General features: G+C 40.0%; 1 protein-coding gene across 4 annotated transcripts in view; it reads left to right on the top strand.

Annotated features, from left to right (window-relative positions):
- Positions 1–15,288, top strand: part of nrg2a (neuregulin 2a) — an 86,531-nt gene that overhangs the window by 42,943 nt on the left and 28,300 nt on the right. For all 4 annotated transcript variants that reach the window (XM_008427063.2, XM_017308632.1, XM_008427062.2 and 1 more), the window contains exons 2-3: positions 1,416–1,581; positions 2,810–2,928. In XM_008427063.2, the coding sequence (XP_008425285.1) occupies positions 1,416–1,581; positions 2,810–2,928 (285 nt within the window). The remainder of the gene's footprint in view (positions 1–1,415; positions 1,582–2,809; positions 2,929–15,288) is intronic.

Here is a 15,288-nt window from a genome sequence, read left to right as displayed (position 1 = left end):
TCAGTATTTACTCAGGGGGCTAAACACGAATGTAAGCCTCACTTTTCAGATGCCGATCTGCAGAACATTTCAAAGACAAGCATCATTTTCCTCTCAGCAATTACGTTTGTCTGTCATGCGAAATATGTTGATATTTGTGGTTACAACACGACAAAATGGGAATAGCGTAAGGGGATTAAATACTTTTGGAAAGCACAGCAATTCACTGTTGTAAGAGTTCCTGGCATTTACATTTGCAAAAGTCTCCCAGGTATGTGACCTCTCGAGAACTGATGATTTCTTCAAATCCAGTAGAAGATTATCATAATGGCTGTTTTGTCATAACTCACTTAAGTGTTTAAAATGTTCACTGACGGAGGGGAAAAACGTGTCTGAATACCTCTGTGAATGCTAACTGAACATTACCCTAAATCTATCACAACTGTCAACCTAAATCCACCAAAACGTCTTAAAAACTGCAACATCATTGGATTTTTTCTTTTTTTTCTCTCTTTTTTGGCTCTGCGCAGACATGTCTTCTTTTAATAGGTCAGTGAAGTAGGACAGTCTCTTAAAAAAAGAGGACAAGAGGGGATAAATTTGGTGCAATGCTATTTCCGTGCCCAGTTGTTACCTGCGTGAACTTCATTTTGCTTGTCATGGTTTGTTCGTCTTCATTCAAACGTCGTCTCGGGGAGGTAACTGCAGCGAGCAGCTGTAATTTGCAGGACAGCACGGTGCGGATTGTGCATGAAATCGTGAATGTTACTCATGGTTATTGGAGGCGATGGAGGATGTGTGTGTGTGTGTTTGCGTGTGTGTGTGGCAGGGGCCATCCCCGGGCTGACCCTTGCTCACCCCTTTTCTTACCCCACCTAAACATGTGTGCAGCTGTCAGCTGACATGTTGCTGTGATCTTTGTACGTATTTGATGATTTATGTTGGGCGATCATCACAAATATGGTTATCATAGAATGAAAGCACAGAATGAGTGTTATGATTTAGCATGTTTTCTTTTCCCTCTCACAAACACAACAGGCCAGTTTTACAATGTTATAACTTTTCTTATTTCCAGATTGACTTTAATTGTGCGTGATATTTGTGGCTGCATATTTTCCCTCCTCAGCTGGTGGATGTTTGCTAAATACTGCCTCAGGTGTTTTTGTAGCAGTAAAGCCAGAGTGAATATGAGCATGTTTATTAGTCCAAGGCGAAGTTGATGATGTCTCCAGTGACCACATCTGGAGGTCACCTGAGAGAGCTGTTGGCTCACTCCATTAAGAGGGGTTACTGGCTCAGCTCCTGTTTCTCCTCTCTCCCCCTGTCTCGTTTTGTAGCAAACCATGATTCATAAACCAGAAACATGTTTTCTTTTTGTTACATTGCATTAACACTGAGGTTTTTTTCTTCTTCTCCTTCTTTTTATTCCATCTTAGTTGTTGCTCCAAAGTTGAAACCGATCAAGAATCCCATCGTCGTTGGTGAGGGAAGCAAGCTTACGGTGAAGTGTGAGGCCACAGGAAAGCCTGTCCCAACCTACAGGTGGTTTAAAGATGGCAATGAGCTGACAAATAGTCGAAAAGTCAAGATCAAGTCCAACTTGTGAGTACAAAGAATCGTTTTCTCATAAGCCAAACACTGTCAAGAATGTTATACTTTGTCTGCAATTGATCTTCTTGTAGTCGGCCACCATCTAATAAAGAAATTAGACAATGAAAGAATCAATAGAACAGCCCATAGACTGTGACGCTTCACTTTTTACACTACAGTTTAATCTGCAATAACCTTCATATTTTTTGTTCATATCTTCTGTTTATACACCAGTGGTGTTGCACCACCACCTACCTCCAAATCTGATTAAAAAAACTTTCATCTTCTATGTAAATAGATATAAGTGTGACAACAGCTTAAGAGTTTGCAAAGTGGTATTCTCATAAACAGCTAAGAGGTTTTTGTGATTGGAGCGTTATTTTTAAAACACTCATTGTTGTCTTTGCTCTTGGATCCTCCTAGGCCAAGCATTAGCTTGAGTTCAGTAGCTTTGCTTAGCCTCTCTTGAACTAGCCATTCACTTCATACTCAGCCTCTTAGATAAGTCTTTAGATTCAGATAATTAGTTTGACCCCTTTTTGATTAGTTGTTAGCTTCATTCTTTAAAACTAACTAATCTGGATTTATACACAATAAAGAACACCAACCCAGTTATGCGCTAAAGGACGTTAGGACCTACTCCGAGGAATATGACTTAACCTCACTTCAAAAATCCTGAACTATGTCTTTCAGAAAACATTTTACAGTTAGTTAAAAGCTGAGTTACTAGTTCCAGTAGTTTGTAAAAAGAAGTCTTACCAAGACTTAAATTAGTGTAGAGGCCATATAATGTTGCTGTCGCCAGCATCTGTTTTGTAATAAGCTTACATAACTAAGAGAAGCAGCTCAAAGGCATTTAGCATAAAGATAAAGAAAGAAAGACAGCTTTTCATTGTGCTTAAATCCTGTAATTTCTCCTTTTTGAAGTGGCTAATGGTGAGCTAAAGTTAAACATACTCACTTTGAGGAGAAAATACCCAAAATAAGAGCTTACATTGACAATATAATAGCAAAGTCTTTATTGATAGTAGAAATGTAAATAAGTTAAGCTGCAAAGGAACATGTTAGGTAACCTGGGTGCCATACTGAAGCATCATAAGTTAGAGATGAGCGTGTGCCATGATCGCTCTTCGGCCTCTTTGTCTCTCTGTGTTCCCACTTGTTGTATTTCCATACCTTTTTTTTTTTCCTCCCTGCCCTGATTCCCCTGACTCAGCTGTGCAAGTGTTGTCACCCGCAGGAAATCCTCCAAAGTCCAGATCAACAGAGCGAAACTGGAGGATTCTGGGAATTACACGTGTGTGGTTGAGAACACGCTGGGGAAGGACAACTCCACTGGCACCGTCAACGTACAAAGCAGTGAGTACCGACTCCCGAGCAACAGGCAGAGCACCGCAGATGCGCTGGCGTTGTTGTTGTTGCGGCTGTTCTCTTGCCAATTAAGAGATCTGACAGAGTCCTCTCAAACAGGCATGCAGGGATAGTAACATGCATGGAGAACAACTGTCCACACATGTGGTTTTGGCCTACTATTCAGTGGAAAGGAGCATTATACTTGGCAGTGAGCAACAGTGAAACATACCGAAAGTTTGTCTGTTTCAAACAAGAACAGCAGCTAATTAATGGGAAGTTTCAAAAAGGAGTATGGGATAGAAGTTAATGGGATTGTTTGGTAGAGATCGATGTCTGTGAGTTTCAGATTTTCACAAAGCGCTGCAGCAGATGAAAGAGTTTTGATAACAGCTGCTTCCATTTGGTGAGGTGGTGAGTTTGCCTTTGGTCCAAGAAGTGTCGGGAAAGCTCAAGGCTGCTCTTGGTAGCTTTTATTTTTTATGTGGATTGGTCCAAAACAACATAAGAGTTGAAGGAGTCTCACCTATAGATCTTCTGCTTCTTATCAAAAAAGAACATGATGGGTATTGGATACAGATTGTTCAAAAAAGATGCTGCATTGAACTTTCTGTGCAAGATGAAAACATATCTGTGCAAGTTCTGGGAAATGCACAGAATATCCACATTGCCTTAGAAAATATCCATATTTATTCATTTTATAACTACAGACTTTGCTGCGTTTTAATGGGATTTTGTCTGACGTGCATAATTATGAAGTTAAAACAAAATAGTCAAATCTAAAATTTGTGGTAAACATTTTCATTCAGACTTGTTTACTTTGTTACCACTGAAGAATTCCCATGCAACAAATTACGCATGCAATCAAGCTTTTGGACGCCTCCCGACTGTGGTTTAATGTCGGTGTAAATCCATTTTCTCTGAAGGGATAAGTGGTTTGTTAGAAAACATTAGTGGAGACCAAGGAACACAAGATGGGTTGGAAACAAATTTGTAGTTTGGGTAAAGCCATGTAGAAGACACAGCAAACATCTGGAAGAAGGTGTAGTCTAAAACTGAACTTTTTGACCTGCAGGCACGATTATGTTTTACATATTGTTGGTTTATTACATAAAATCCCACTATTATACATCTAAGTCTTTGGTTGATTTTTGTTGACATCCCACACACCTAGAGATATATAGCTGCTGAAAAAAAGACAAAAAGTCACCCGGGGCTCTTGAGTTACACTTAGTGTGTCCTTGTAATCACTTTCAGGCACAATATTCATTCCCCCTTCTTTCTTTACATTAGTCAAGGCCACCGTTTTAGAGCTATTGTTTAGCGTTTGCAGTCTTAAGCTTGAGCTGCATTATTAGAGTATAGCTGCTCTTCTCAGAGAAAGAAAAGCGCCCATTGTGTTTGGGAAAAACAGAGAAGACTTGATATCCAGCAAACAATTTTTGCAGAAAAGAAGCCATCCATCTTGTGTTTTTAAATCGGCTGCAGATTGCCTCTTTTATTTCTCTGACATCTAAAAAGCTTTAGCTGAGTTTTATGAGCGGATCATGTGACTCCTACTTTATGCGTACAGTGCGACACTTGGCTTTGTCCAGACACGGTGTCTTATTTCTCTTTCCCAAAATCAATGCAATATTTATGCATCCTTCTAAGACATACTGTGCTGACATTTATTAAATGTTAATGTCATACAGGTAAGTCACAGCACAACAACCATGTTTATTGGAAATTAAAACAAAATGGGTTGAATCATGCTCTGAAGCCTCAGAGGTTGGAGGATCCCTGGTGGCAGCACCTGCTTGTCTTCATATTGAGTGAAAGCTCAAGAGCATGTGATTGGTGGCCCATGAAACTCTATATATGATGATCTTAGCAGGCTGAAATCCTGGCGATGCAGAAATATCAAAGAAAATCTAAAATTACAAAGCAGTGAGCATGTGGGCTTATTCCCACAGTAGCCATAATGGAGAAAACATGACAGAGCAGCATTATGGAACAGTGTTTTCACTTGCAGTGCAGACGATTTAAAACAAGTCGAACAGGATATCCTTATGTGTAGCGCAATGTATGATAAACAAGAGCTGGCGACTGGTAGAGCAGACGCCAAAGCAAAGGAAAAAAATATGTTTCGTCTTTCTTATTCACCATCTACAGCATATCTTCATGTACAAGCATCCCTGTGCTTTTCCATCTGTCGGCACGGGCGTTTCTTTAAGTCGCTCAATGGCGGCAGAGCTGTCCTCCTGCAACGCGCCCGGGATCACTGGTTGTATGTCACGGTTTGGTTTGTCTGTGTACGTGTGGATGTGTTGGTTCACCGTTCCTTAAAAACATCCCATTGTACTCCAACAACACGCCCACTTCTGTCATGCTTCAGGGAAGAAGGCAAGACGGGGCGAATCGGGGGTGACACGTCTATAGGCAGGTCTGAAGACTTCGCTCAGGAGATGTACTCTAATTATCCATAACATTATAACTACCCAGCAAATATTAAGACAGGTTCACTTTTTGACTTTTAGGCATCACTGACTCGATGAGACAAGGACTCCATTAATCCTCTGAAGCTTTGTATTCATCTCCAGCTCCCGTTTAGCCCGATTTCCTTAAATTGGAGAAAATCCAGCGTAACCTAATGAAATCAGACGTTATCTAATTGATAGATTAGATAACTTCAATTTGTGTACAGTCATGAACAAATGCCATCAAGAAGACAAAGGAACGCCGCAAACTGATTAGTGATAATGTTCTGGTAGATGATAAAACAGTAACCCAAGGTGTCGAGTCAACCGTATTCATGTGTATTAGTGGCCAAGTCAAGGTCTGTATTTAAATCCCACTGAGAATCTGTGCACAGAATTACAATATGTAACAACAGGACCCTCCATTCAATGTAATTTCTGTTTCTAGATGTATGAAACAGGTGGAGACGTACCTAAATGAACTGCAGCTACACATGCAGCGAAACACGATATTACAAGGCGTTGACTTGGGGAGGTGAATACAGATGGACAACACTTTAAACCTTGCATCACCTAAGTGATCAACTTTGTGTTAGTCTGTCACATAAAATCTCATTAAAACACACTGACATTTCTGGTTGTAATATGACGCATTTAAGTACGTTTGTACGGCACTGTAACACAAACTTTTTCAGTACTTAATTTACATTAGCTATGCTACTGAGTACAACAACATGGGCCAATTGAGGCTTTGTTCAGCCTGTTGCCAGCTTTCATTTCTTAAACAAAAATCTTCTTCTTTCGATGGCTTTAGGTAAGCCCCGGCCTTCGCAGGCCGGAAACATCCCACAACAGCTGCAGATGTTGAGATGCTATGACTCAGCTCTTTAGGCATCAAATTTTGGCTGTTGCAAATGTCTCCCCTGTAATCCTTAGCCATTTTTTTTTTCCTGCTTTCAGCACATCATCTTCACGGACAAAATGTCCACAATGTGCCTAAACTTATCTCTGTTTCTACTGTAACAAAATAGTTTTTTTTTTCACTGTCTGCTTTCACAACGTTGTGGCTAAATATTGTATTTCTCTAAAGAGGAATGTCGCTGCGATTACAACATGTGGTTGCGAGGCTTGGGGTAGTTGTTTAGGGAAAATGACACATTGCCGTTAAAGCAAATGTGACCAAAGAAAGGTTAGTTGGAAGCTAAAAGCATGGATTTATTAAAGATGACGCGTAATTGATTAAGGGAGTTTCTATCCATCCTGTTGGGTCAGGAGAGAACCGGCTGTTGTGTTAAAGGGCTGCAGTGGAGCGCGCTTTCCTGCTGCAGTATGTTGCCAAAGCAGCATGTAGCTGCAGTATTATCTGTGTATGTGTGCCTTCAAGTGAGGGAGAGCGAGAGGGAGGGGGGTGCAGATGTAGATGGACAGGGGGAGCAAAAGAAGAAGAAGAAGAACAGAGCGTGGATAAAGGGAGGGGAAAACATGTAAAACGAGGGAATGCATGACAGAAAACAGACAAAGCTATTAGTAAGAGCAAGAGAGATATTTATTACTTGTGGAAGGAGAATAGCAGAGCAAGAAAAAAAAAAGGGTGAAGAGGAGGAAGATGTGTTAGAGTGCAGTTAGCGGTTGCAAGCTTTTTTTTCTGCTGTATCTGATGTCAGCATTAGGGTGCAACAGTGTACCTCTTTTCAGAGTGTGATGTGCGTTTTAGCCAAACCTGAGCAAAAAGAAAATGTTAAAAATCTCTTTTCTATTTTTTTTTTCAATAAAAAAAAAAGAGAGATCACAGATTAATTTTAAAGCAGTTTGGTGCAGCAGCATCAGTTCGACTCGCAGCGTTACCTACAGTTTAGCACATGGCTGTGCCTGCATGCTGCTTGAAACCAGCACTCAGCTCCACCACATGGCGAATCCAGGCCACCACAACCTACTTCTGCAGAATGCACAGACTTCCTCAGATGAGCATTTGTGTGTGTTTTTACTTCCATATTTGATAGTTATTATAGAAATATATGTTCATAGATTTTTTGCAAAGGTATTAGGCAGTAAAATAATACGCGTCTGGCACGGTGAACATAGCAAAAGCATTTTTTATCAGCGTGTCTGAGTAGCACTGAAGAGTGATGACATCTGAGTTGACTGAAAAAAAATTCCCAAAAGTGAAAGTGATAGTTGGATTTGATGCAGTATTTTCTAACTAAAAAACATATAAGACATTTTCACTGATACAACACTTTACAGCTGGCCACTGTAACAATATTTGTGCAGCAAGACAAATGTAACAAAGTCTGCCTCGGACAAGAAAAACATGCCAGTTTTCCTCAGAGTGAACCCCATCTCAGCATTTGAAGGCATGCAGTATGCAGTGGCTTCATGCCAGCGGATGGAGTTTGCCAATAATATTGATTGATTGGACTTGTGTGGGGATTTTGCTCATGCCTCTCTGTTGGACCAGTAGAAGAGAAACATACGGTGATTAAGTGCCAGTTACTGAATATTCTTCACAGATGGCTGAGATAAGGGTTTGAGTTTCTTTCTTTTTTTGCATGTGTTTCATATTTAAAGGTACAGTTTTGGCTGCATTTATTCCGGATTTCCCCCAGGGGCGGTCCACCGTGTTTAAAACATGTTGACATTAAATGTAAAATGTGAATTGGTAATTATACGTTGCTGGAAGTCATTGTTGACTCCCAGTAGCCCAGTGGATCTAATACTGTTCCCATTTGTAACAGACCCAATGCATATGGGAACTAAGTAGCTGGTTTAGGCCCCCCAGACCTTCAGGGGCCCCATAAATGCTAACATTTTAACATAAACCACAGATATAGAATTTTAACATTTGTTTATTGAGAATGTCAACACTGTTAAATTTGATCTATTGATTTCAGCATAGATGAATTAAATGAATTTAAATTTAAGATTTCACAAAAGGTCTTTGTAAAAGTGCAAAGAATAATCTTTGTAGTTAGATTAATTGTTGTTGAACTCACAGCATTGGTGAAAGCCTAATGCTGTGAGTTTAGTCTTTGAGTTTGAGCTCTGTTTTGTTCACTAATACATCTCAGTGAGTTACAGTTATCACTGATTGCTTTTAAACTTGGCCAAAGCAAAGACGCATGCAATCCGGGGTCACTGGTCTATAAAATAAGCTATTTTAAGCAATTATTCCTATTTTTTTTCATAAAAACCAGTGATGCTTAGCCTGGCAGGGCCACGTTCAGCCTGGCGACCCGCCAGGTTTGTAATACATTGGAGGAAACTCTGTTTATTCATTTGAAATGAGGACCCTTATTATTATCAGTAGTTCTCCACCAGCAGTATTTTAAATGTCATCTTTTAGTGAGTTTGTAGAAAATTGAACACATCCTCTAAGAGGTAGAAGACTAAGAGCAAGTAAAAAAAAACCCTGTTATTTTAAAGTAGGAAGTTTATTTTCTGTCTACTAAATATCTTTGATGTTATTTTTCAAATTGCTATTTGTTGTGATCCCAAACAGTAGGACTAAATAATACACTTTTATAGTTTGATATTGGTTCAAAATTTCTTTTCTCCAGTTGTCCACCCAGTTGTGATTTTAAGGATTTCGCAAAAAGGAAGAAATTTGTTCTTTCACGCAAGGTTGCAAGGACACATTTCTTTCATATTTCACCAGAACTCATGTTCAGAGACCCGGGGAAGTCCTCAAAAGTCCCTCCCACTGCAAAATTTGTCAGTCTAGTTACCACACCAACTTTAAACTTCTAACTAAAAGTTATACTCAAATGTTGGGGAAGTGGAGATTTTTGAAAGTGTAGCAATACATTTCTTGAATATGTAGCATTTTAGTTTGAAATCTGCTAAAATGAGACAAAACTCAGGTCTGACAACCTTTTAGCATTTAAGCTCTCTAAAGATTGAATCGCTTTTCTTTAAAGTTTTTTTCATTAAACCGTGAAACACCATATGCTGTTGTCAGAGTACATTAGAAATACTTTTTCCTTTCAGGTAAATGGAACGTTGTTTGTCCTCTCAAGACATCTCAGTAACAATTGCTGCCATTTAGCAAGTGCTGGCTTAAACTTCATCCACGACCCCCAGTGTAGACGCCCGGGGACCATTTGTTGTCCATGTGGTCTGACCTCTACCCTGTAATCAGTCTGGCATGGTGAGACCTGCTGGCCCTCTGCAGCGCGGTGTAGTATATCATCAACTGTTTTCTACAGGGCCAGCTTTGAGAGGCAGCAGCAGTCAGAGTTTGCTTGTTTCCACGTGGCTTCAGATTAAGGCCTCCATTTATCCTGCAGGCCACCGTGTTGTGATAAGCGCTTGCGAGGCAGCCATGTGTCTGCAGGCTGCAGGTCACATCCTTGGGGGGTGCTGCACACAGCTCCACAGAGAGACTGTGTGAGCGTCCAGGAATGTGTTGATGGAAATCACAGCTGAACATATGATTGCTCCAACCTCAATAGTCATGCTGAGGCCCACTAGAAACAATTTGCACGCACCGGGACCCTCCTCTTTACCCCCAGTCACATACACACATAGATATGCACATGTATGTTTTACCTCTCCGTCCTGAAGTAATGATTAACTAATTCACAATGTCTTGATAGTTTTACGGTTGAGTGGAAGGAAGCTCTTTAGCGTCTTTTCCACACCGCAGTTTGGTTTATTTGGCAAGCTCACTGTGTCATATAACGTCACACATCCGTAATATTTGAACTTTATTCGCGGGTTTTTTGTTGATATCCTGCAATGTTTTTGTGTAACACGATTAAAAAGAAATACAGGAATAACTTTTGTCATCAAGCAAAACCAAAACTGATTTTTTTTTTCCTGTTTTCTTCCAGTAAATCTGAAGCTCTGTTTTACGTAAGCGAAACTGTAAGCACTTTGACTAGGATAAACAACAACTTCCTTCGAACCTACTATGTCACCCTTTAGCCTGCGTGCGTAAAACAAAACTTACTCACTTGTACCACGCAAACAACAAGATAAACTCGACTCCAGTGACGCTAGAGGATGTTAGTTGTGGCCTTGTCGTAAGTCAGTCAATTGTATTGATCGCTGTGTGTAAGAAGAAGCAGCAGAGGCCGCCCATATCTAAGAAGAGCAGCTCTTAGCATCTGCCAAATGATTTGTATTTACAGCCCACCAGAGGACACCTCGTCAGGCTCTGTGGACGAAGCTGCTGTGCTATTAGTCATACCCACTTTTTCCAAATAATCCTAAGTCTTGAGTTCTGGATAAGAATTCCTGTTTGTGCCAGAATCCCAGGTCTTTTTCAGCTGGAGTCTATACCCAGAGGCAGAATCTGGTCCAGGAGAGATGTTGTAATCTAACCGACAACATTGCAACAAAAAGATTGTTTTTACATGGGTCACTTTACCTTTAGAATCCTCCTGATTATCTTTACTTTGTTGAATAAATAGAAATGAATGGAACTGATCATAATCTGAGCATTTAGGACTAAAAATAACAAACGTCCAAAAGAACATTTTTTTACCATATTTAGTTTTCTGTGATTATCAAAGCAAGCTGCGTCAAAGATATCGTCCCTAGCATCAGCTCACTGGTCGAGGGGTGGTTTGTTTCCGATAGTCATGACAGTTTGCACTTATCAGAGTTCAAGCCCTTTTTTTTTCTTCTCTCTCTCGAGATTCTCAAATCCAGCCATTTCACCCACGCCGGCGTTTGTTTTTGTTTACCGCTTGGACCTTTCTGGAAATCTGGGCAGTTTCCAGAAGTGTGGGAGGATCGAGAGTAAGTGGAAAAATTTATGTTTTGAGCAGATGAACACCTCCAGTATTATAAATACCAATCATGCGCTGCAGCAACATCGCTGAACTGGCAGGCTGCAGACTTAAACTAAGGCGACTTGATACTAACCTTAACCTTAAAAAAAAAAGCAGTCTTCAAAACTTCTCATACACATTAAACCTTTTCAAATTTTTTCACATTATGTCAAACTATTGTATTTTAGTGTGATTTTCTGTGACAGGGCAGCTAAGGCAGCGAAGACTGCGAAGTGAAAGAAAAATGTTTTTGAATTTCATTCTCTTTTTACAAATAAAAATAAAAAATAATGCACTGTTTATGTTTATGTATTCATCCGCCTCTACTCTAAATATTTCCAGCAAAACCCAGGACAACTGTTTACTTTCATAAGTTATCCAAAAGTGGCAGAAAGCTAAAAGTTCACATCATCCTCATGGCATGGTGGTAGAAGGGTCACAATATAAGAGTGCTTTCTCTTCCTACTGTGTATAATGTTCCTTCTAGCTTAAGTGGAACACAATAGATAGACTTGCAACATAACCCAATAAAAACACAAACACTGGAGTTCAAAAACCCTGAATTGGGTTAAACCTCCTTCAAGAAATTGAAATATTTTCCATTTTTGTGCTTCTTCTTTGATGCTTTCCAGTTTACTCTGAGAAACAAATAGTAATGTTTGACTCATAAAACATAATTAAGCGCTTTAATGTGGCGTGTCCTTCTTCTGATCGTAGCCTTTTATATGGTGCATAAGCTAAAGAAGCATAATTGGACAAATAGAATAAATCATTTTCCAAATGTCTCCCTCAAACTTTTGTTTTCTCTCTCAGCTTAGTCTCATCCGGTCATTTTGCCGTTTCTAATGTTATAAATAATCAAAGCACGTCTCATTTCATAAGATATCCAGTAATCTCTGCGTGTTATATGGGTCAGTTAAGCCATCAGTTTGAATGGATGAGGATACGGCTATGAATGCAGGAGGAAGCAGCTGTTACACTTGAAAAGCTGAGTGATGTGAGCAGGAGGTGACACAAGGTTTTCGCTGTGTGCAGGGGCTTTGTTAACTCTTCCAGTACTCCTGGACAGAATGTATCAGGGCCTTAATTTGATAGCATAATAAAAAAAATCCCTCTCAGCCCCCTCTCAGCTGTCCTGGTGGTCTTCTCGCTGCTGGTGACCCCAGCTGCGGCTGGCTGTGCTCTGGGTTCTGTTTTAACTTGCCAAATAACTAACAAACACAGCCGTGTTTGTTACTGTTTTCAAAGAGGAGAATTATGGCCTAAAATGTTTCATTGCATCATAAAGGCTTGTTTGTACTGAGGCCGTAATAATTCGCAGTTGCTTGGATGTTTTGTGAACAGAGCAAGAACATTGAAAAGGGGCTTGCCAGAAAACTATTGTTCACTCACATCAAACAAAATCGAGGCTCCTCCTGTTACCTTGCATTTTTCAGAACGCGGCCGTGACTAATTCTAGGTGTCTTTGTGCTTTTTAACGTTTTCTTTGTGCGCCAGGGGAACATATACTTACCATTCCATTGCTTAAAGCTCAGCAGCTCAGTGTTGTAGTTGAGTTGCCACAGATGTCTGTTATCCTAAACCTCCCATTACTCCATCACGCCGTTTCCGTTCGTTGGTGATTTGGCACCTGTACTCATCATCACATCACGTTTGTTAGGGTGAGCAGGGTTTTTTTTTTTCTCTGGGATTTTGTATGACTGTAAGTTTACGCCATCCACGTTTAAGTGTTAAGGCACCACTTGTGGATGAAACTGTGATACACTCACGGTGAAGTCGACGTGTAGTACACAGAGGCCCGAAAGCCTAACAAATACCCTTGCTACATGGCCTGTTTTCAGGGTGTAAGACAAGTGTGGGTGGTGTGTGTATGCAAGTGTGTTTATAGGCATAAGAGGGCTGTACTCACACACACACGCATACACGGAAATACACATAGGCTATGTACAAATAGGTGGAGTGCTTTTTGGCTTTCGGGGAATAGCAGTGGGAAAATCTTTGGTCTGAGCAGCTGGCCATTACAATAACTGTGAGTATGAGACCCAAATTTGGAGTAGGGGTTAAAGGGTTTCCTTTTAGCTCACTAAATCTACTTCTCCTCAGTAAAAAGAGCATCTCACAAATAAACTGGCATTCCCCATTCATAGTTTACTCCAAAATTACTGATAGTTGATATTTGGATTTAAAGTGAAGTTTTAATTTTATCGACATATTTACAGGCTACTGACTGGAGGTAATATTTGCGAGTGACCCAGCTAGACCCACCACAGATAAATTGTGAAAATACTGACAGTTTCATTGCTGCAACACCAATAAAGCTCTTGCTTTTGATTTTTGACAAGTGTGTAAATATTTTTGACAAGCCACTTTTCTTTTAATAAATGCAATAAAAGTTTTCATTAAAAATTGAAATTCATTTTACATTTCTATGGTTTTTACAGAGATGTCAGAAATCTGCTTGTGGGTTGAGACAAAAAAAAAATTTCTAAATCTTCCATGGATATAATATTTTCATTTTGTCCTCAACATCAAGGCTTCTCTTGAAGCATTACCTCGTATGAGCAAGAAGACTGAAAAATGAGTTGACTAAAGCTGCAGTATGTAATTTTATTTTGACCTATGCGTAGCTCCAACAAAAGTCTCCACTTCGCCTGTTACTTTTTACTCGAGTCACCTTCAGTTAACCTTGCTCAAGACTTAAAGCGAAAAGTGTGGAGACAAAAAACATCCTCATCTTACTGAGTGACACATTGTATTCTACACATGCTGAAGGAATTTCCACACAACTTACCATTTGGCCTTTAAGTTCAAATGTGTCACCTTATGGCCGCAAATCTACTTTGTTGACATAACTATCAGAAGCTCTGCCTGTCGGGGGGCTTTGACCAAAGATGTTGGCAAATTTAGAGGTTCTGAAGTGGATGGGCGTAGATCCTCGGGGTCAGTGGTCAGTGCTAGATTTTACCTCTCCACATCGGTGAGTTAGTGTTTCAAATCTTTCCCAAAAGATTTGAAACATACTTCTTAGACTTCTTGCTCAGGAGCTTTATTTCTCAGCCAAAAAAAAGATTCAAGGCTGCATTATTTTTATTTATTTATTTATTTTTTTATGTATTTCAACATTTAAAATGTGCACATAGTTTGAACAACAGAAAAGACCAAGCAGAGAGCAAACCTGCCTGGAACTGAGCTGCAGAAAACAGCGTTTGGCCATTAGTTGCCAGTTGCACTCAAACTGTTGTCCGACAGCAGCCATAGCAGCGCCCGGCCGGCCGCGTGTGTGTGTGTGTGTCGTGCCATTTCCCGCCCTGCCATAGACGCACTTTGCTTCCTTGCAGTGCCTGAACAGCTGTTGTGCAATCACACACTGGGTTGCCCTTTGATTTCACTTCAGCGCTAAGACGATTGAGGCAGACAAGACCAGGCATATCAGCTATGTGACTGAAAAATGGTAATAGGAGACAAGAATATAAAAGAAGACGCACTGGTTGTGGTGGTCTTACTGACGAGTGGGTGGTAGATTAATGTTGCGGGCAGGCTCCATTTTGTTCATTTTCTAAACATTCCTGTTTTCATTTCAAAGGCGTTTGAATTGTGGATAATTTTCTATTGGAAAGAAGCTTTGAAGGAACTCTTATTCATAAAGGTTTTTTTTTTCTTTTTTTCGTGCATCACACCGAAAGTAAATAGTAATTTAATTCCTCTGGTTATTTGACATGAAATCTCCCTCGCTTGAAGGCACAGATGCTGGATGCAGCTATTGATTGGGCGTGGTTAAACTCTACGTACGGTATTTGGTTTTTGTTAGTTTTGGCACGCTTTGATATTTTCCTTCTGATCGTGTCAACACACCATCTTTTCTCTTCCGTCGTCTTCCAAGCATTCAGTCTGTATCTTGCGCTTTCTTCTATTCTACCTTTTTATTTGTTAGTTTTATTTTTTTATTATTATTAATCTTACTTTGGCGACAGCTTTATCTCGGTTTCAGCTTCTGTCAACATAAGTTGTAATTCCAAATCCTGAAATAAAAACATGTTTTATGCGTCAGCGTTCATATTGCTACATAAAAATGTCAGTGCTCGCTAATATCTAAAGCATAAAGAGCCTTCATGTAACTTCTGCTTCATCTTTTG

Source organism: Poecilia reticulata, linkage group LG14 (assembly GCF_000633615.1).
Source record: "Poecilia reticulata strain Guanapo linkage group LG14, Guppy_female_1.0+MT, whole genome shotgun sequence".
Classification (NCBI taxonomy): domain Eukaryota; kingdom Metazoa; phylum Chordata; class Actinopteri; order Cyprinodontiformes; family Poeciliidae; genus Poecilia; species Poecilia reticulata.
Note: the sequence above shows the minus strand (reverse complement) of the source record. Positions and strands in the feature narration are given on the sequence as shown.